The 20,634-nt window shown below is 41.6% G+C and overlaps 1 protein-coding gene across 1 annotated transcript in view; it reads left to right on the top strand.

The window, feature by feature from the left end:
* The window catches only part of LOC112994326 (uncharacterized), a 34,682-nt gene extending 16,855 nt beyond the window's left edge, over window positions 1-17,827 (top strand). The window contains exons 9-17 of the mRNA XM_064521243.1: window positions 2,803-3,023; window positions 5,933-6,277; window positions 7,331-7,390; window positions 8,519-8,920; window positions 10,973-11,047; window positions 15,248-15,297; window positions 15,737-15,818; window positions 16,597-16,627; window positions 17,725-17,827. Of these exons, the coding sequence (XP_064377313.1) occupies window positions 2,803-3,023; window positions 5,933-6,277; window positions 7,331-7,390; window positions 8,519-8,920; window positions 10,973-11,047; window positions 15,248-15,297; window positions 15,737-15,818; window positions 16,597-16,627; window positions 17,725-17,797 (1,339 nt within the window). The 3' untranslated portion in view covers window positions 17,798-17,827. The remainder of the gene's footprint in view (window positions 1-2,802; window positions 3,024-5,932; window positions 6,278-7,330; window positions 7,391-8,518; window positions 8,921-10,972; window positions 11,048-15,247; window positions 15,298-15,736; window positions 15,819-16,596; window positions 16,628-17,724) is intronic.
* Window positions 17,828-20,634: the final 2,807 nt, after the last annotated feature.

The raw sequence follows: 20,634 nt of genomic DNA, 5'->3' as shown, positions 1-20,634 counted from the left end.
TTTACTTTGCTGCACAGAGTAAGGGTTGGCCCATAAACAGGAAATCTTGTGAAACTATTCTCACAGATTCCCCAATGTAGATTAAAACTACAAGCAGATCACCCTGCTAAAGCACCACCTCTGCATAATGATGAAGGGAAAACTTTACGGTCTACATGGCAAATTGATTATATCAGGCCATTCAAACCCTCTGCAGGATATAGATACATCCTCACAGGAGTGGAAGTAGTCTCCAGCTTGCTTATGGCGGTTAGGTGTCAGAAAGCCAATGGGCAAAATACAGTATGAGGGCTAGCACAATGACAAGTGATTTGCACAAATTAGAACTTCCATTGCGGTCTTCTCTATTAGCGTTGGGAACTAACCAATGGCTCTTTTCTGATGTATTGCCTTAATGGGAAAGGATTAATGAAAGAGACCACCAATTAATTGTGGACGCACTTGGTGTAGTCCAAGATAATGTTTCTCTAGCTCTTAGTTGTATCCAGGCTCAACTGTGGGTGCAATCTATGGCAGCAGCAATTATAAGAGAAGGTGAAGAGGGCACCTTACCCACTGAAATTTGAAAGGTAATTTGGGATAATGCAACTCAATTTGAAAAGGAATTCTGATCTTGGTGGTATTTAGTGAACTTTACTTACAACACCATCAACAATAAGGCCACAGCTTTTGTCTTAACGATATGCAACACTTTGGTATACACCATATACCCAATCATTGCGCTGGACTTGAGTCACAGTGGAACTAGAATCTATCTGTTGGAACATGCAGTGTGGGCTCAGCGAAACAGAAACAAATGGCAAACTGTTGACATTAATGCATGTGTTGTACAGGAACAACAAGGATTTATTTGTGAAAGCAATACCATCAAAGCCCAAGACGTTTGTCTTGACACTGAACAAAATGTTTGTCATTTAGAAATATGTCCTGATGAACCCCCTGAAACTGTACTTATATATCTTGGAAAAGGACATGTTTGTATGAGAACCATCTGTGATTTTATATTTGTAGATAACATTACTGTAGATAGAAGCAATCACTCAAATATTTGTGTTTGTAATTTTACTGAAATTATGGGATGCAACTTTAATTACTCAGCTCCTGTTACGTCTCATCAATTGTTACGATCTAATTATACATTAAATCAAGTTTTATTGCCTACCCTCATCGGAATGAATCTTACATTGTTGAAAAAGCTACTACAGCACGATGACCTGTGTCAGCTGCTGAAACGCATCCGAAACAATGGACAAAGAACCCTAATCACCATTCATCATGATACAGAAGAGAGATGCCATGTTCTGGAAAGAGTAAAAAAAGATGGAGAACATCGCTGGTGGGAAACTCTTACAGGATGGTCACCAACAGCAATGGGAACTTTTAAGCTCACGCTTCATCCAGTTACTAACTCTAACATTATTACATCTATTGCTTATAATCATATTGTATATAAAGGTTTGGTACATGATGAAGCAAGTAACCTGTGTTCAACCATCCAAGATGTATAAATTAGTACATAATTAATAGCAATACTTTATGCTAAAACTGCTTGCCATGGATCTGTAAACTCATCAATTATAAATATACTATTTACAGCACAGAGGCAAGAGGTGACTGTACCATGACTCTATGAAAGATAAGATGGACTGACTATAGCCACGGGGTGGAGTGTGAGGGTGTGCTCCTTTCACCCTGCAACCTGACACAACCCCACTAGGGCAATAACCATCAGTAACAGTCATGATGGCTGCACCCAATTCAAATTGGAATTTGGGGAGACAGATAACAGCACATAGCCAAGGGCTAATTAAGCCTGCACCCACCCAAACACAGCTGTTATGCAAGTATGACTACGAGTCAATCATCTTATCCTATAAATAGGAGGTAGACCAATACCACTGAGCTCTCATGCATGGCAGGGGGTTGTATGGTAGTAGAGACTCCTCTCAAGGTTGAGAGATTCCTTACCCATGACAGATCCTTCGTAAGTGACTAATAGCATGCTGAAACTTTGAAAGCTTTGCTAAGTTTCATCTCTGACTGATGGTGTTGACTCAGTCTGGGACCAAGACTGGATTCAGCTGCACCCATACTCCTGTGAGAAGGAGTCTGGAAAAAAAGGGGGTTCATTCTGAAACTCATGACTCAATGGGAGGGTCTCCTTGATAATTTTGTCTGACCCTTCCCTCCATGCAGTAAATAACCAAGTGTACCTTGCCATTGAATCTTGTTGAACCACTGTCCTTCTTACCATTGAACTTTGTTAAATCACTATCTTATCTCAAAAAAACATATTGCTGCCTCTGTCTTATGAGTGAAGTGCATCAGTCATCCATGACACTGCCCCTGTCCTTAATGCCCTGAACTACTATGCAACCCTGGAAAACTTTCTCACCTTATTGGTCATCATCTTTTCCAGAGAGATCTTCCAAACTGGTCAGAGAAAGTAAAAATGTCAGAAAAAATAAAAAATATTTCTTGGAGATGGTGTGGCAGATCTTTAGAAAGGACTTTGTTTTGGTGAGGAAGCATTCGTGAGAGGCCCTCCAACCTTGTTTTTGCACATAGAAAATGTGAAGCTGGAAAAAGAGAGAGAGGATTCTTCAAGCAGAAGGCAGAATTAGGGCAACAAAGAGGTTAGAAAAAACATAGGAGACAAAGTCAGAGGTGCAGATTAAGTCAAATGTTTGAGTGTAAGAGCCCAGAGCTTGTTCTTGCTACTCAGCGCAACAGGAAGGTAGTGGACCTTTAGAGGCTGATAGAAAGGCAAAACAACTAGTATACTGAAATCTCTGGTGGTAGTACCATGCAGAGTGTCTCAGAAGGGGAAAAAGAGGGGGCACCTATCCATAAGAGCAGGAAAGAAGCAGTTGCAATACATATAAACGGGAAATGGAGAAATGATTCTTCAGTGGGGCTCACTCAGCATTTCTCAGTGCTTCCGATCACTGCGCTGAAGTCTCCATCGACTAAAATGTCCCGTTTTGTGTTGTTTTGCTGGATTCTGATACAGACCTTTATAGGTGAGTCTTAACCTACTTTTCTGTGTGCTTGTTCAGAAAACAAAAGTTTTGCAATGCTAAAAACAGTGGCACTTGTGTTGCCTGTGTATGTATACAGCTCAGTGACAAAGGTTGTAGTTGTATACAGAACTTCAGAAGCTTTTAAACTTATTAATACTGATCAAAAATATTTTTTAGTTATTAAAAACATATGTGGCTTCCTCTGTGTATAGGTTTGAATAGTTCCCCTTGTCCCCCCAAATTATCTAATTTCTTAATGAGTACTGCTGACTTTGCTTCTCCATCTGTCTCTCCACAATAATACAGTGCTGACACAGCCCAAGTCAGGGAATTGAAATATTGACAGAGTAATGAATGTGTTTGTGTTAAAGAAAGCAGTTTCTGAAAGTCTAAGGGCTGTCTGCCACTATGAATAGAGTACTGTCAAGGGAGAGCATATTTCAAAATCCCCCTCTTTCTACTCCTAAAATGTTCAGTGTTTGCCCTTTTAAAATCTGATTCCTAAAAGAGAGACAAGTAAAGAAGAGTAACTTGGGAGACTGGGTCTCGGCCAGCACTTAAAAGCATGGTTGACATCAGCTGCATTTCTGTGTCTGCATTTAGGCATCAGTAGTGGACTTTGCAGCTCAAGAAGATGATTTCACCCACTTTCAGTGGGGCCTGATGAGCTCCTAATGGGAACTGTGCTCTTAAATCACTTAGGCATTTCAAGAAATTTCATCTTAGACTAGTTATTACATTTAATCAGCCAACCTCTAAAATGATGAAATATCAAGTATAATATTTATAGCAACTGCAATGTTCTTAAATCATTCTAAAAAGTAATGGAAAGGTTTGATTATCGATGGAATATACTGAGGGACAAGAGGTGGTTCGTGCCCTGTTGAGATCTATGAGGCAAGTTAACACAACCCCAGCCTGCACGGTGTCTGCTGCATTAGCAGAGCTTCGCAGGCACTTTGCTGTAGCCCAGGGAATTCTATAATACTTTTTGGTCTGTTGCTGGACTCAGTAGAAGGAGCAGGAGGGCCCTTTCCTCACTGTATTTTCATCTTCAAAATAAATTGAAGGTACTTGTCTCCATTTGATTTTATTTCAAAAACATTCTTATATGCAGAGCTCCTGGAGGGTGAGACTGACTTTTTATTACCTTCCTTTCTTTAATCCAGTTCAGTGCTGAGAATGGGTAGTCCTGGGACTCCAGAAAACAGCCCAGTGGGCAGTTAAAGGCTGCTTTGCTATTTATCAATGATTTTCTCTGCAATTTCATAATTAACAGAAGCTTTAAGGAAAAATATAAAAAATAGGATTGGTCGGGAAAAGATGTCAAGTATCTTCTACAAAATAGAAAACTATTCCAGAAACAGTTCAAGGAAAAAAATGTTCTTTTTCAATTACCAGTCTTGGCTGGAGGATGTATGTCTTTGTCCATGCAGTGACTAGTCTACAAGAGAAAAGTAACTGTTGGAATAACTGCCTAATGCTTGCATTATGTACTTACAATCCAACCTTACTGACTTCAGCGGGACTGCCCAGGCATAGCTGATGCCTTGGGTCAAAATTGGATGCCCAAGAGGGTCACAGCCAAGGACGAGGTGTCACAATATAAAGGTCCCAGGAACTTCTTTCTTGATTTCAAAGGCATTTGAATTCAGTCTTATTTACTATTTCTTTTGGAAAATGCCTCTGTGGATGAGGCTGCAGCTGAGAAGGAAGTTATTTAGCCCTTGCAGAGATTTGTACTGTTGAAGCAAGACTGTTGCAGTATCTAAGCTCTCACTATTAACCTGCAGTGAAGGCAGATGTTAGGAACATTAGCTCTGCATAAATTAAGAGGATTTGAAACTGCAAAAACTATAATTTTCCCATCAGTACTGCTGGGAAACTGCATTGGAGACACTCTGGTGCCTTATTTCTTCCTTCTCCTTTTTCTTATTCTTTGTTTAAAAAACTCAGCTCTCTGTTTCTTTCAAAGAGGAGAGCAGGTAAATTTTTATTTGTTAAATAGTTGCCTAATAAATGTTGGAGAAATGATGAAATGGAATTGATGAAATGAATGAAATTCCTCAAATAACAGTTACCTTAACTCCAAGAACAGTTCATGCTGGCCTTGTTTTATACACACTGTTTTTGGGGTGACTCTGGGTCATCTTTGGGGTAAGCAAACTGACCGTGAGATATCAGAATGGTGGGATTATCCTCTTGCTGCAATAGGGGACCAGATCTGGGTGTTCCCCCAGGTCCCTCAGTTCCTGCTTTGCCATATGCTAATGGTAACATGGGGGAAGGTAGAAAGACTGGCATAGACAAAGATGAATGAAGACCAGAAGAGATTTTTTTCCCCATATATGAATGTTTCTTTTTAGTATGGTGCCCTTCATGAGAAAGAAATCCCTTTTAGGCCTAATCTGCGAATTGAATGGACAGTTAAGAGGGAATGACCTGTAGCAAAGATTCAAAACAGATGCTTATATGAGTATTGCCTGTAAACACAAAATAAAGTTGATCATGAAGAGTAAGAGCACAAAGAAAATGTGAATCTACTCTTTTTTACATCAGTATAATGCTAGTAACTAAAGCTTGCGTGGATACTATGCTCTGCAAGGGATGGACCAACCTGTAACTTGGATGATTAGCCGGGCTTTCTCAGAAATACAAGAAGCAGCACGCTTGCCCAGAATAGGTTCACGTAGATCGATCCCACTGCTCTGCCACCATAAGCTGACTGTGATCTAGGAGAACTTTCAATGGGGATTTTTATGGATGTTTGGTCTCACTTGCCTCCTATAGGCCAAGCAGATACAGACTAAGGTCAGTCTTTCTTTTCCTCCCATGTTGGCATAGGTAGAGCCACACATCTGTTAGCTGCCAAAATTCCTCACTCTTCTTTCTTTGTTCTTCCTTGACAGCTCACACCGTATCTGAAACTGTTGTTAGAGGAGAAATAGGGCAATCTGTTACGTTACCTTGCTTCTACCGGGTAGAAAGATGGAGAGACATCTCAGATATGTGCTGGGGCAGAGGCATGTGCCCACATTCAAAATGTAGTAACAAAATTTTGCACACCACTGGGAATAGGGTGACATTCAGAAGATCTCAGAGATACAATCTTCAGGGCTATATTTCCTATGGAGATGTGTCTCTCACAATAAAAGAAGTGAAGGAAGAAGATGCAGGTGTATACTGCTGCCGTGTAGAAATCCCTGGCTGGTTCAATGACATCAAAAAGAACATGAAGCTGCAGGTGTTCAGAGGTAAGGTTTTCAGCTTTTTCTGTATAGTCAACATTTAGAAACCTGTCACTGGATATGAGTTTAAAATCTGGGTGCACATTTTTGCCAAAACATTTTTACTGAAAAATGTAGGTTTAAGGAAGGGTCAAAACTAGCTGCAAATTTGAGTCAAATTCAATAAGCAATTTTGATGAGAAAATAACTTTCACTTTTTTTCTCTTTTCAAAGGAAACATTTAATTGCTCATTTTGAAAGTACATTTGAGTTTTTAAACAACTATGTAACTGAAAAAAGGGATTTAGCATTAAAAAAGGCCTTTGGAGTGAAACTCAGTATTTTGTTTTGGGTTCAGCCCGGCAAGTTTTTCAGCCCGAGGTTTTCATTTTGTTTGTTTCATAAGGAGACCCACATTTTTATAAATTCTGTCTCAGTCTCAAAGGACTTTTTCCTTTTCCCATTATTTTGCAGAGCTGAAGGATAAAGTAAGGGTCTTGCAAAGTAGAGAGGAAGTTGAAAAGCTTTGAAAAGCACAGAAAAAAGATCCACCTTCCACACAGCAGAAAGAGAAAGTTATTTCATGAGTGCAAATGGTGCTGACTTATACAGAAGTATGTGTATGCCTGCTATTAACAATAAAACAGGGGAGCGGGGCAGAAATACTGCAGCGCCTTTCTATGCCAGAGTTTGAAGGCAACAGAGCTCTAAAAAAGGAACTGGTTGAAAAAATTAGCAAAAAGCTTTTGGCTGAAAATTAAGCTTTTTTATTTAGAACATGTGTGGGACTCTCTGCCTTCGTTAGTTTTTTATGGGAACAGTGAAGAGTAAAATCTCAAAGTCTGCAAGTTCTGAGGATTAGTCATAAAAGGTTCTGGCATTTCCTTTTCAGTTGGAGGGTGAAGAAGTGGATACTTTAAATGTGCTATTACTTAGGACTCATTTTTACTTGGAAAAAAAAAAGGCCTTAAAAATCCCTGATTCCCATATAGGTTGGGTTAGCTGAGGTCTGGGGTGGCTGGTACCTGCTGACCATGCTCTGACTTAGTGTTTCCTCTTTCTTTGGCTGCTTTCCTTCAGCAACAACTCTGCCAGCGACAACCAGGCTTCAGACAACAAAGTTAACCCTGACTCCTTCAGGTATGAGAAGCAACCAGGCATGGTTGCTCCCAACACCTGGGATGCAGAACGCTCCCAGAAAGTTTAATTTTGACTCGTGGGAAGCATGCATCAGACCAAGATACACACTTGTGTATGTGGGGATATTCCTGTTAAACTACTGTTCCTTTTATTTTCATTAGAAGTGGAGAAAATGGAGAAAAGAAGAAGGTCATAAAACAGACTTAGAGCAAAGTGTAATGTTCACATCTTCCCTGTGGTTTTCAATACCTGAGGTTTTTAGTTATCTAGATTTGTTTAGCTGTAGCGCTAAGGAGTCTGAATCTCTTTCTTGCTCCAGTGTAAATTTACATCACTACAGTTGCATGTGTACAAGCTACCTCTGCCCTGTCCATGTCTTTAACAAAATTCAAGCACCTGAAGTTAAAGGGCTGTTGGAGGATTCAGCTCAGGAAAATGAGGTCTTTATTTTCTTTCCCTCCTTTTCGGATCACACTCTTTGGCAAGCGATGGCCGGTAGTCAGTGATGTTATCACGGCACTACCATGTTGGAAAAAAAAGAGAGATTGACTGATTGCTCTCATACTGGGACTGGAACAGTAGACAGCAGGATGAACATGAAAATAAAACTGTCCTAACCAGTGGGAAAATGTAATACATAAAATGTTTCACATCTACCAAATGCAAGATCATATTCCCAATGGAGAATATCTCTAATAATAAAGAATGTGTAATAGGAAAACAGGAATATAGTGCTGCTGCCCAGTTTTCTTACAAAATAAAGCAAAATCTTAAGCTTCAGATTGAAAAAGACTAATGAAGGATCCTCCTCTGTATGGAAAGTGGAGGGATCTGCTCAGCTCTCATGAGGGAGCTCATTAGAACTGAGAAACTTAGGCGAGATTAGGTTATTCACTGAAAAAGGTACTCTGGAAAGTTTGAAAATGCAAAACCAGAAACCTGGGAATTAGTCTCATTGGGATTTGTTTTCTGCTGATTAGACAACCATTTAAAATAGCTAGTCTCCCACCTGTATTCGCAGTATTTTAGTGAATAGATTATTTTCATTCATTTCTAGTTTGGTTTTCCTCAAGTTCAGTTATGAATATTCTGATCCAGCTGTTCTCTTGGTTATGGCTTTTCATGCAGCACCTCCAGTGATGATGACAACCATGACAAAGCCTCCCAATTCCCCCCCAAATTTTAGAAAAACAATTTCTGTTCCCCAAGCAACCTCTGATCTTCAAGCAACAGTTATGGCAGAGACTGCTGTCCTCCTGACAACTGTCAGTCCTCCAGCAACAACTACCACCAAAATATTTGTTCCTCCAATTCTTGTTGACCCACCGGCAACCACTGAGTCTCCAGCAGTAATTATGTTGGAGACTTTTGCTCCCTCAGTATTCACTATGACAGCAAATGACATTTTTCCAGAAAGTGTGGTGACAACTAGTGCTCCTGTAGATTTTTCAACTGGTTTTCAAGCAGCTGACAGCATGACTGAAGATGATTACGTGTTCAGTTCAACAGGATTTGTCATTGTTCCTGAAGGTAACTGTGTAACATAGATGATCTGTGTTAGCCTGACTCTTGCGTTACAGGGGCTTTCCAGATAGATATTGTTGTAGCTGAGAAGTTTTTTTCTGGATAATTATACATTTTTCTTAGTGGATTTAAGGAAACATAGATCAGATGTTGCAGGTGATGTCAAAATGGGGGAATGGCCAAGTTGCTGGAGGGTAGGGCTTCCATTCAGAGGGGTTTCTACAGGCTGAAGAAATGGACTGGCAGAAAACTCATGAAGTACAACAGAAATAAATGTCAAGTTCTGCACCTGGGATGGATTAACCCCATGCACCAGAACAAGTCATGGCTGACTGGAGAGAAAACAGCTTTGCAGAAAGGGATCTGGGAATTTTGACAGACAAGCTGGGTATGGAAATGAAGGTCAGCTGCATCCTGAGCCACACTAGCAAAACTGTAGGTAGTGGGTTAAGGGAAATGATCATTTCCCTCTATTAGAACTCATGGGGCCACATTTGGAGCCACGTCTGGAGGAGCATGTTGTGTTGGACCCTCCATAAAAGAAAAATTGTGACAAACTGTAGCAAGTCCAGCAGAGGGCTGCTAAGCTGGTCAGGGGGCTGGATTTGGTCAGCCTGGAGAAGAGGACACAAAGGGAGTTTTACTTTAATTGCTGTCTTCAACTGCCTGATGGGGGTTATAAAGACATAGACAGACTATTCTTGGAAGTACACAGTGAAAGGATGAGAGGGAACACACCCAAGCTGCAGCAAGGGAAATTCTGACTAGATATAAGGAAAAAATCTTCACAGTGAGGGTGGTTAAGAACTGAGACAGGAGCCAAGAGAGGCTGTGGAATATCCATTCTTGGAGATATTCAGATAAAAAAGGCCCTGAGCAACCTGATCTGACTTCAAAGTTACAACTGACTTCAATGCCAGCCCTGTTCTGAGCAGTGGGTTAGACTAGATGACTCCAGATGTCCCTTTAAGCCTAAATTATTCTATGACCCTGTGATAAATTGAGTGGTGGGTATGTTTATGAAGTAGAGAAAGGACAATGTTTATATGTCATTGGAGTTTTTCAAAATTAGGAAAGTTTTATCTTTGTTTAGTTTTGGTGTTTATGAGCCAAATCCCTTCATCTAGAGTAGCACCATTTGTTTTGTTCTCCGAGGAAGTTAATTCTAGCAGTTATTTCTGCAGGTTTCACTACCCTCAGATGTAGTCCAAGCCAGAAACAACAGACCTGTCTTTCTGTGATGCCTTTAACTGTCTGCATTAAGAACAGATTCAGATTTCCCTTCCCTTTACTCTGTTCTTTCAGAGACCACTGCAGCAGTGCCAATGTTCATATCACTTTACACTAAGTATGTTTTTTAGGGAGTGTGAGGCTGCCAGTGAATAGGATTGGACAAAAAGGAGGGTGAAACAGAGGTCCATTAAACTCTGTGTTAATTTTTGCCTTGATTTGGGAAAGGCAATTGAAAAGGTCTGTAGAAAAGGTCAGTTAAGAGCATGTTCTGCTTGAGCAATGAAGTCAGTGAGAATTCAATACATGCTTAAAACTGAGTACTTAAATGTCTTCCCAAATGAAGGCTGCTGTTGTTATTATTATTATTTAGCTGGTGGCAGTGATGTATTCTATTCCTCACCATCTTTATCCTAGGTTGCTGCTTTATCCACATTAGTGACTTTTCTACAGATTGAGGTCTGCACACAAGGCTGGGTTTTGTACCTTTTTGGGGTCTTATATCACTTGAAGCTCTTTCTGACCTGAATGTTTTAGGACAACTTTTCAGTAACATCTCTAGTCTTCCAGCTGTAGCCATGTGCCACAGTTAACCTGGCAACAATAAATTGCATCCACAGCTAAACTGGTTAAACGTCTAGCTGCTGAACTTGCTAATAAAGTACATCAGATATGTGAGTAGGATGACTTGCAGACATTACAACTTAAGTGCAAATTTTCATCTCTTGCTTAGCTGATGACGCAAAATTGTGCTAGCAATTTTGAACACTATATGAAGATCCCCTAAGCAGTGATCTTTATGAGAATTTACTTTTTACTTCATTTCAGTGACTACAGAATTCCCAAGTACACTTCCAGGTTCAGAAGGAACTGAAAATGCAGACACGTCTCTCATTGCAGAAGGTGAGCTAACTGCACATGAGTATGATAATGCTGCAAGCTCAGAAGCTGCAAAAAGTTGCATATTCAGAGAAATGAAGGAATTGTCATAAACAAAAGTATTGACCACCCTAAAGATTGTAGCAAATGTTTATTGATAGTTATTTATTATATCTGGATGCAAGAGCTATCTGGGATCCATAGAGAAGTTGTCTGAAATCAAGATGAAGCAATTCATGAGAAACACGTATTTTCAAGTAACCTGAAGGAAATAGATTTTCAGTCACTCACTGCTGTCAGGTATTTCAGTCTGAGTTAAGTTAAGAGCTGTTCTTTGCCTCAGTCCAAACTTCAATTCTCAGCTATGTGATTTGTCATCACTGTGAATTCATTGTGGTTTCCATTTAATATCCTCCCTGACTGCAGTGGGCTTTGAATCTTGCTCAGTATATTCAGCTATGGGGCCTGCGGGCACAGCTGTTCAGCACCCAACATGTGTCCTTGGTCATGACGGAAAGCAGCAGGCAATTACCACAGCTATCAGTCATTCCTTCAAGATAAAAGTAATTGGCATGCAAAATCTTACCATATCTGATAAATAAACTTAATGCAAGTTTGCCTGCTCTAGATTCCTCTTTCAATCTTTCTGAGTTTCCATGGGAACTCCTGATACAATATTAGCTTGAATGAGCTCTTAGTTTCTAATCAAATACCACTAAATCCTTTCACTTACTGCACACGATGGTACAGTGGAGGTGATCTCAGGGATCCTCATCTGTGCTTTTAAGAGACTTTAAACAAATAATGAAAGAAACTGGCAGAAATGTTGTTCTGTTTTCACTGAAGAGATGAAGATAACAAGGTGCTGAGAAGGTATTTTCTCTCTGTCAAGTATAAATGACAAACAGCCTGTGTTATTCAGGTCTGATAGCCTGCCTACCAGATGCCTGCAAATGAGAACTTAAAAAAAGGAAAGCTAAAATTCAAGGATAAGACATCAGTATTTTGCTGCTTTTAGTTTCAGCTAGTGCCAAAAGTCTCTTATGCTCCTAGGACAAAGTATTAAAGTATTCTGTATGCAGTTTTGCAGGTCTTGTTTTGATCGCTCTAGAGACTTGCAGGGGAAACAGGGTTTAGGAAACTGTTCTTAAATGCCCCTGGAGGGGTCACGGAAGAGACTTCATAACTGATCTTGTGAGCATCTGTGAGCATTTCTCTCCACTCAGTCTCATTTCTCTTCTTTCTGAGTTGTGAATCTCATTTTATACATTAGCAAAGTCTTCCATTTCATACCACAAGGTGATTCTTTGCACCTGCAACTACCACACTCCTCTCCTGTTTGCTCGCAGAGCCCTGTCTGGCACCCTCACACTCAGTAAAGACTTGCTCAGAGCCACTTTGGTGCTTTGTTCTCCTCCCCTCATGCCTCGTTTCTGAAATGTCTAGCATCTGGGATGAGAATGAAGCATTTCTTCCTTTTTTAAAGTCATCCTTTGCACAATTGCCAATTCATCATTTTGGAAAATCTTGTATTTCAGTGGCTATTCCACCTTCTCTTATCAATCCTGTGTACAACCCCCCCGGCAGAAGAGTGTGTGACAGGTAAGGAGAGCACAGAACTGAAATTAGGGGTAGCGATGCCAGTTGCTCTTATGGTCCCAACAAGAAACTGTGGAGCATGCAGAGCTAGTTCTAGGCATGAGGTACCCATGGCCTATGTTTTACACAGGGCCCTAAGCTCTAGGCATGAGGCAGCCTCTTTACTTTAGCAGGGAACGGAGAGTCAGCTGGACAACAGCACGTGCACAGCAGTCACTTTGCATGCACATGGCTGGTCTGGCTGTCCTGAGGTAGCACCACATGTAACAGGCATAGGCAAAGAGTCTGTTTGAGGCACATGCAACACATCTGGATGTGCTCTGTGTGACCAGTAGGTTGGGCTAAGTGGCAGAGAAAAGACCATGCATGACTCACTTCAGCAGGACTTAAGAAGCAGAAGTTTATTGTACTTTGCTGAAAAGTAGGACTAGATCCAATAGGCAACAGAAATACTTATGCTAATCTCCTCCTCTGAATCATCTGCCTGTCTTTCCTTGACTGTAGCGGGAGCATAGGGATGCCACCCAGCCAAGGTAAAGAACGACTGTATTCTGTCACTGTCAGATAGGGAGTTTGGGAAAGGGTCTTAGTGCTAGAATTCTTGGGGCAACTTAAATTGTCACTGCGGGCTATGAAGTGTAACCACAGATCGAATACCAGCAAACAACATACCACGCTTATGTGAATCACCGTTTGCTTCCACCCATGCAAAAATTTGTGATGTGTTATTTCCAAGGCCAAACTCCCATGGCAATAAGCCAACTTACATTCTTGACTTAGTCTCCTTTTTCTCTGTGAAACAGTACATTCAACAGATTAATATCTCTGTTAAAACAAACTTCAGCCTTATCATAATGTAATGGAAGGCTAGCTTGTGGCTGATCTCTCTACTGATGTTAGCACAGTGGCTGGGAGAGAAACACAGGACTGAAACAGCCCTCCACCTCTAAGCACAATTCTTATACGCAGGATGCAAAAGTCTCATACTAGCCATTATCCCCATATTCTTAGGCATATGCATCCCTTTTGCTGCAGATAAACTGTAGGATCCTTTGGGGAACAAATTCTCATTGTAAAGGGGCTGTACTTTACAAATATGTCATTATTTTTAAAGTCAGGAGATACAAGTGGGATTCTACCAAGCGTTGCATATTCCTGCATTTCACATCTACCAAATGCAAGATCATATTCCCAATGGAGAATATCTCTAATAATAAAGAATGTGTAATAGGAAAACAGGAATATAGTGCTGCTGCCCAGTTTTCTTACAAAATAAAGCAAAATCTTAAGCTTCAGATTGAAAAAGACTAATGAAGGATCCTCCTCTGTATGGTAAGTGGAGGGATCTGCTCAGCTCTCATGAGGGAGCTCATTAGAACTGAGAAACTTAGCCCTACAATTAAGTGTAATCTGCACCACAAATCTGAACACCAAATACTGATGCTATCTTGGTCACAGACACATTGGAATTTTTCTGAATGGACAGTTATTTGTAAGCAGCTCCTGAGGGGACAGCAATTCAATTTCTTCAACTCTTCTAACAGGATTATTAATGAGCATCTGATCGTACCCATCACTATGCAACATTCTGGGGGTCTCATGCATTTAACATTTCCTTTAGCTGTGGTCTCAGGCACATTAAGTCTGTTATACGTGCCTGGGCAAATATGACTCATCTTGTCCTTAGTATGTTTGCTAGTATGGAGGCTCTGCAGTTGTTCTCTTATCAAACCCTTGAAACCACTATTCCTCACAACCTTTCTATGTATTGCAGTATGACCTAGAACAAGACGTGAGGTGAGGTTTCAATTTGCTAAGCTGAGTGACTCCTGAGTTTTTAAGATGCTGCTAAGCATTGGGCACTTCCTGTGATGGTCCAAGAGCTCCAAATACTGAAATATTTCATCAGCTTGTAGTAGAACGTCACAATGAATGAAGGGCAAGATTGTATCATCCTGTTGTGGTTTTAATTTCACCTGCAAAAGTAAGATAGTAGGATCATAGGATAATAATAGAAAACTTAGCTGCAAGAATTCTTGAGCATTTATTTAGTTCATCCCCATATCCAAAGCTTGGTAAACTAGAACTCAATTATGCTTAATACCCTAAGATAGACAGAAAGAAATGCATCACCTTCATAGAGCTATCTTAGACTTGTGGAAAATTATCTGAACCTGCAGATATGACCTGTGATTCTCAATAATAACGTGTGATCAGACATAACTCTGACCATAATTAAACTGAGGAGGTTCTTTCACTTAGCCTTGTATCTTTTTTACTATGTTCTCTACCACATCTTGTCATGCTTACAGAAATGAAAACTCTCTCACAGAAGACAAGTTTCTTCTTTCATTCTTCATGGACTGTCCCTGAGAAGCTTCCTCTTTCCTTGATAAAGACTGACATTTCCTGATGAGTGCCTGATATACAATTTTTGGCTACAACAGATTGTTTGCTACTGGTTGGTTGCAAGGTGCTTTATTTCTCCTACTCAGGGGCCTCCTCATTCCCTGAGAGTTCGTTAGCCTCTGCTTAATGTGATGACAACCATGCTGACCCTCAATGCTCTGCATTCATTCAGCTGACTGTGCTAGTATTAATTATTTTGGTTTCTTTTGTTTTCAGATATTTCAGGAAGTTCAAACACAAAGGATAAGAAAAAGGATGATTATCAGGTAAAATTTCCTTTCAGTTTTGAAAACGTTTGGTTAAGTAGAAGACAGGAGGACAGCAGCATTTATGCTAAATGGACAGTGTTTGCAAACTAGTTGCTTGAATTTTTATTTAGAAACTCAGGAAGAGTTTTATTCAGAATGGTTTATTTAGTTTTATTTAAAAACTCCTTAAGAAGCTTATGTTAGGTGGGATAAATCTAGGCCCAAATGCCTCAGACCACGAAGTATTAAATATTTAACCAGTAATTCAATTTGCTTATCTTCTCCTGATATGTCTTCTCTGTACTTTGTACACACAAGCTCAGAAAAGTGTTGCAAACGCCAGCTCATGGCAGGTATTTAAGAGCTCTTAGCCACTAGGGCAACCCAGACTTGCATGAGTAGGTCTGAAGTAAAGCATGCTTTTAAAGCCTTTTCAGTTTTCTCTTCTCCTTTACAGTTTCCAATCTATGTCATTATCACCTGTTCCATACTGGCATCCATTCTTTTTATATTGATGCTCTCAACACTGTTACGGGAATGTAAGTATCCCTGAGCACACAATTTTTTAATAATTCTAATGCAGGCTTAAAACACATATCTTTCTGTATCTCTGGTTAACCTTCACTGTCTTCAGGAATTCAGGACAGAGGACACACTAAGGAGCAGTGCATTTGACCCAGTTCTGCATGTCAGGCCACCTTAGAAGTTCACCTGTCCTTGTTACAGGTGACATCAGTGTCTGTCGAGGGACCCTTACTGTCATACAAAGTCACTGCCAGGACAGATGGGCTATAGGAAGCTGGACTAGAATATGCAGGCCCTGCTTCTCCTCATCCCGATGTTTCAGTGCTGGCATAATGGCAGATGCAAACTCCTGGCTATTTGTTGCTGCTGGTTGTCAGGCCAGCACCATGGTCTGGAGAACTGCTAGGCTCCCCTGTGCCATGGCCCCTGTGGTAACGTTCTGCTCATTTTGTGCGGGCACTGTCCTTGCTCCAGGATGGCATTACCAGGAGGGAACCAGGGAGCTGTTCAGAACCAGACAGAGCTGGTGGGGATGCAGCAGGAACCTGTGTGCTCCACTTGTCACAGGCTTGACTCATTTTGTTGGCAATTGCTTTATAGTAATGCAGCTCCACAGTTTCCTGGAATTGCTCCTTATGGACATCATTGTAACTTAAATCAGAATGAGACCCTTTGTTTCCTGCTTAGCCCACAGAAATTTTGCTACTCGCTATGTTGTTTTCTGAATCCATTTGACTGATCCATTATGGATTTCTTTTTGCTGTTGTGAAATTAACTTTATTTTGCTTCTAGGTAAACACTCAGGGAGTTTTAAAATAAAAAGGTAATCCATTTTGTAATATCCTACTAACAATTCCAATTAATTCCAGCTAATTTTTCTTAGAGGCAGGAAGGTATTTGCCACTGATCGCAGTGGGTGTAGAATTGGCTTGTGGTTCTAATTATCCAAGTTGGGTTATGAGCTAATTTCAGACAACCCCATTTCAGAAAATCAAACAGTAGTTCCTGTAAAATGCTCATATGGAGTGACAAATAGACACCCAAAGCACTGGAGAGCTCGAGCTACTGGTGCTTACTGTAATGTAGTGACCGCAGTTTAGGGAAATACTTGATCTATTTTATGCTTTGATCAAATACCAGAATGTGAATCTTCTGTCATCTACAATGGCATCAACCAAGATGATCAATGATTATGATGATCAGATGGCAAATGTTTCCGTTCCTCTCATGACTGCTCAAGATGGCATCAGGGATTTACATACAGTCCACTGCAGAGAGGCAATTCATGCTGATGCACAAAGAGAATTGGCCCCATGAAGATCTCACTAGAGTAGTGCAGCAAACTGAAACCTTCCACCACATGACAAATCCTGCAGCCCTCATGCGGCCACTACACACTGTCATATCCTGCTTGAGTCACACCACTGTATGTGAAGTGATTTTGAGACAGATATGAAGTATGTAAGTCTCATGGATCACCCACTGCAGGTGTTCCTAATAACTTCATGTCAGGTTTTTCTCTAGACAGACCACTGGATGGTCCAGTGACGTACCACCCCTCTGTCAATGACCAGTAATTTTTCAATGGTAGATGTCTACCAGCTGCCCTGCTGTGTACCCAGCTTAGGAGATAAGAATTGGGGGCCAAAAGGGGCATTTTTCTGAATCCCATGCTGATCATCTCACAACTGTCATTATAAGATGTGAACAGCCCTTTCATATGCTTTAGAATAATGTAAACAAGGTAAATATTTCATTCGTGTAAACAAGCAGGTATTGCACCATTGAAGTCAGTGAAGCCAGTAGTTTCTGGTCTCAATTTCCATGGGAATTTGCAAATGTTACGATTAAGAAAGGTTGCTTTGAAGCAGCAATGCTTTTGTTTGCTCCATGCATAGTGGTCTGTGTTTTTTACTACAGCCTTGGACCGCCAGAAGAGCTTGAAAAAGTTTTTAGTAGTGCTGAAGGAGAAAATGGCCTCTTCACCCTGTGAACAGCCCCCATACCATCTGTAGATGCCTTGGAAGAAAATACAGCTACACTGCAAATAAAAAGGGGCAACTTCATGCTGCATTGAGAAAGAAGGCTCATTTGTTATGAGCCCTCAAAATATCAAAGGGTGTAAGCCAAAGCCAAAGTTTGAACTATGAAAATTTCAAAATCTTCATGCAAAATTTGCCACATCACCTTTAAAGCACATGGCATAAAGAAGCTTCTTTTAGAATAGATTTGCTGTATTCATTACTCATAGCTGCTTTTGGAATCTGCTTTCTTACTAATACCATGTTACAGAATTAAATTTGTTTTTCTGCTGTGAAGAACAGAAGACAGGAGAAATAACAAGGAATGCTGCCTAATTTTGAAGTGCAAAAAAAAAGAAAAGAAAAGTCAGCAAATGCAAAGTTTCTTATTGCTTTTATATAACCAAGAAAAATATTAAGCCACAAGAATGCTGCAAGTATAAATCAAAAATGCAGATGGCTTAAGGGGTACCAGTGCTGCTTGTGATTCAGCACGTTTGAATAACCCTTGGAGACTCTTAATAAACTTATTATTGTACTGCTAGAAATGGCATTCTTTATGCTACATCCTAAGGCATTGAAACAGGGGTTGGTCAGTCATACTTGAGGGGCTGAAATGACTGTTGGGCTATCTCAGCTTTCCAAGAAGGGACAGTAACATTTCCAGAGGTAGGAAATGGTCCAGGAGACCAACCTCCAGGAACATTTTTCTATCCTGCCTCCCTCACCCCATACCGCTTGTTCTGAAACCCATTTCTCCCCAGCAGTATGCACAGGAGATGCCCTGTTGTTTGCTTGTAATTGCTTTTTGGTACTCATCACAGTGAGCTGCATAAAACAGCAGCTCTCCTGGTGGCATTTTCTTGGTGATGCAGACCTGCAACATGTAGCCCCAGGGTAATTAATTTGGGCCCTAGTAGCCAGGCACAGGGTAGAAGAGTGCTGCCTGGCTGGTTTTTTGAGTGGATGAGACTAGGGTGCCCGGTCACACTAGCGTTGCCCATTTATCTTTTGGAGGAGATGCAGGTGAGAAGCACAACATAGCCCACAGCTGCACCTCAGAAATAGAGCCATCACTTTGGGGGTCCATGGGAGGCAGGCGAAGCCACCTCAGTGATTTAGAGCAGCATGGGCAAAACTCAAAGTTGTGATCTCCAGGGAAAGGGCCTGGGGCTTGGGCTACAAAAAACACATTGAGAAAGAAGAGATGGAGTGTGATGTTCCCCTTCTGCTTCATCTAGTGAGGCAGAAGGGCTGGGATAGGATGCTGCTGCTGTAGGGGACAGAGTTTTTCCCTGGTCTTCCCTGCCATGACAAGATGCCTTCCTGCACCTACCCCATTCTCAGGGGCACCAACAGGACCTGCTGTCCTTGTTTCCAGGACTTTGGCATGGCAGACCTGGCAAGTAGGTTGGAGCTGTTTTCATGCTTAGTCATCAATTTGTGCTTAGGGCTCATGCTGAGGATAGAGACAGTTGGGACAGTCTGGACCACATGGGCAAGTGTGTGCTTAGCATACACTTAGAGGGATCAGCCTGTCTTGGACCACAAGCCTCAGCTTGACCTCAGGTTGCCTGAGCAGGAGCCGAGGCTGCAGGCAGCACAACACAGTCATTCTCAAGAGAGACGTGAAATCCTCCCTGTCCTCCTCAAGCCCTCTCATCTGTCTGCAATGATAGCTCTGCAGTGTGAATCTCACCTTCTTCTCAGCTCAGAAAATTGGAGCCTTTGGGTGCCTGAAGGGCAGCTTGGCTGGCAGCATGCAATAGCATGACAGGCACTATTTCATAGCACTAATCACACCTTTCCTGAGGGCACTTTTGCCTGTGTTTCAGCTGGGTCAAGGTTTAGGCTTTGAAAAACAGACTATGTCAGTAACCAACCTATGGGGAGTCACCACAGCAGCACTGGCCATGCAGGCTCACTCAGGAAGGACTAGCTATGGGATACATTTCAGAGCTTTAATACATGCAGTTGGGGTCCTTGCAACTCTGCTGCAGTGATGAGGGTAATGGCTTGCATGGGAGAAAGTTCTTGGTTACAAGAGAAAATCCTGACGTTGCTAACTCCAGGCAGTGAGCACTAGAAGTAAAAGCATATTGTGTAGACAGCATTTGAGCAGAAGAAAACACGGCATGGCAGACCTGGACTTCCCCCTTAGTCACACTCAGGGCTGTGGTGAGACATTTTGACGCTGCAGCGTCTTCTCCTGGTCCATGCTGTGGTTTGCCCCAGGGAGAGGCTGGGTAAGTTCCTCCTTGGTCTCCCTCTTAACCTCACTTGGCTCCCAGGGTTTCATCACCCCACTGCCTGCACTGGTCTAGTGGTGCCACACTGGCGTGGAGCAGAGCAGCCAAGGAGAGGATGTGGCCTGCAGGCGCACGAGCCAGAGTCACTCAGCTGAGACGGGGCAGTGCAGCGCTGGCTATCGCAGCTGCCCCAGCATCAGGGCACAGCTTGTGTGCTGGCCCCGGGCCTGGCTCCCAGTGCTGCTTCCAGGCACGAATCCCACACAGATCTGCAAGGAATAAAAGGGAGAAAAAAAAATCAGACAGGTACTTCTCTAAAAGAACACAAACAAAATTGCTTTTTCTTTAAGAAAAAAGAAACCTGCTAATTAAGCCAACCAGATCTTCATTGCAGCTTCCAATTAGCAGGGCTGGGCCAATCCTTTTGCTGGTATTAATTAGCTCTGCACTAATAACACCCTCAGAGCAGGGCTGGTTTGCACTGGGGCAGGTTCCAGTGCCTTCTCTGTGGGGCTGGCTGGATTTGCAGGTCCTGCTTTGGGGAGCTGCAGGAGAAGCAA

This window comes from Dromaius novaehollandiae, chromosome 15, assembly GCF_036370855.1.
Source record: "Dromaius novaehollandiae isolate bDroNov1 chromosome 15, bDroNov1.hap1, whole genome shotgun sequence".
Taxonomy (NCBI): Eukaryota; Metazoa; Chordata; class Aves; order Casuariiformes; family Dromaiidae; genus Dromaius; species Dromaius novaehollandiae.
The sequence above is the reverse complement of the archived record's forward strand: the minus strand, read 5'-3'. Positions and strand labels throughout refer to the sequence as shown.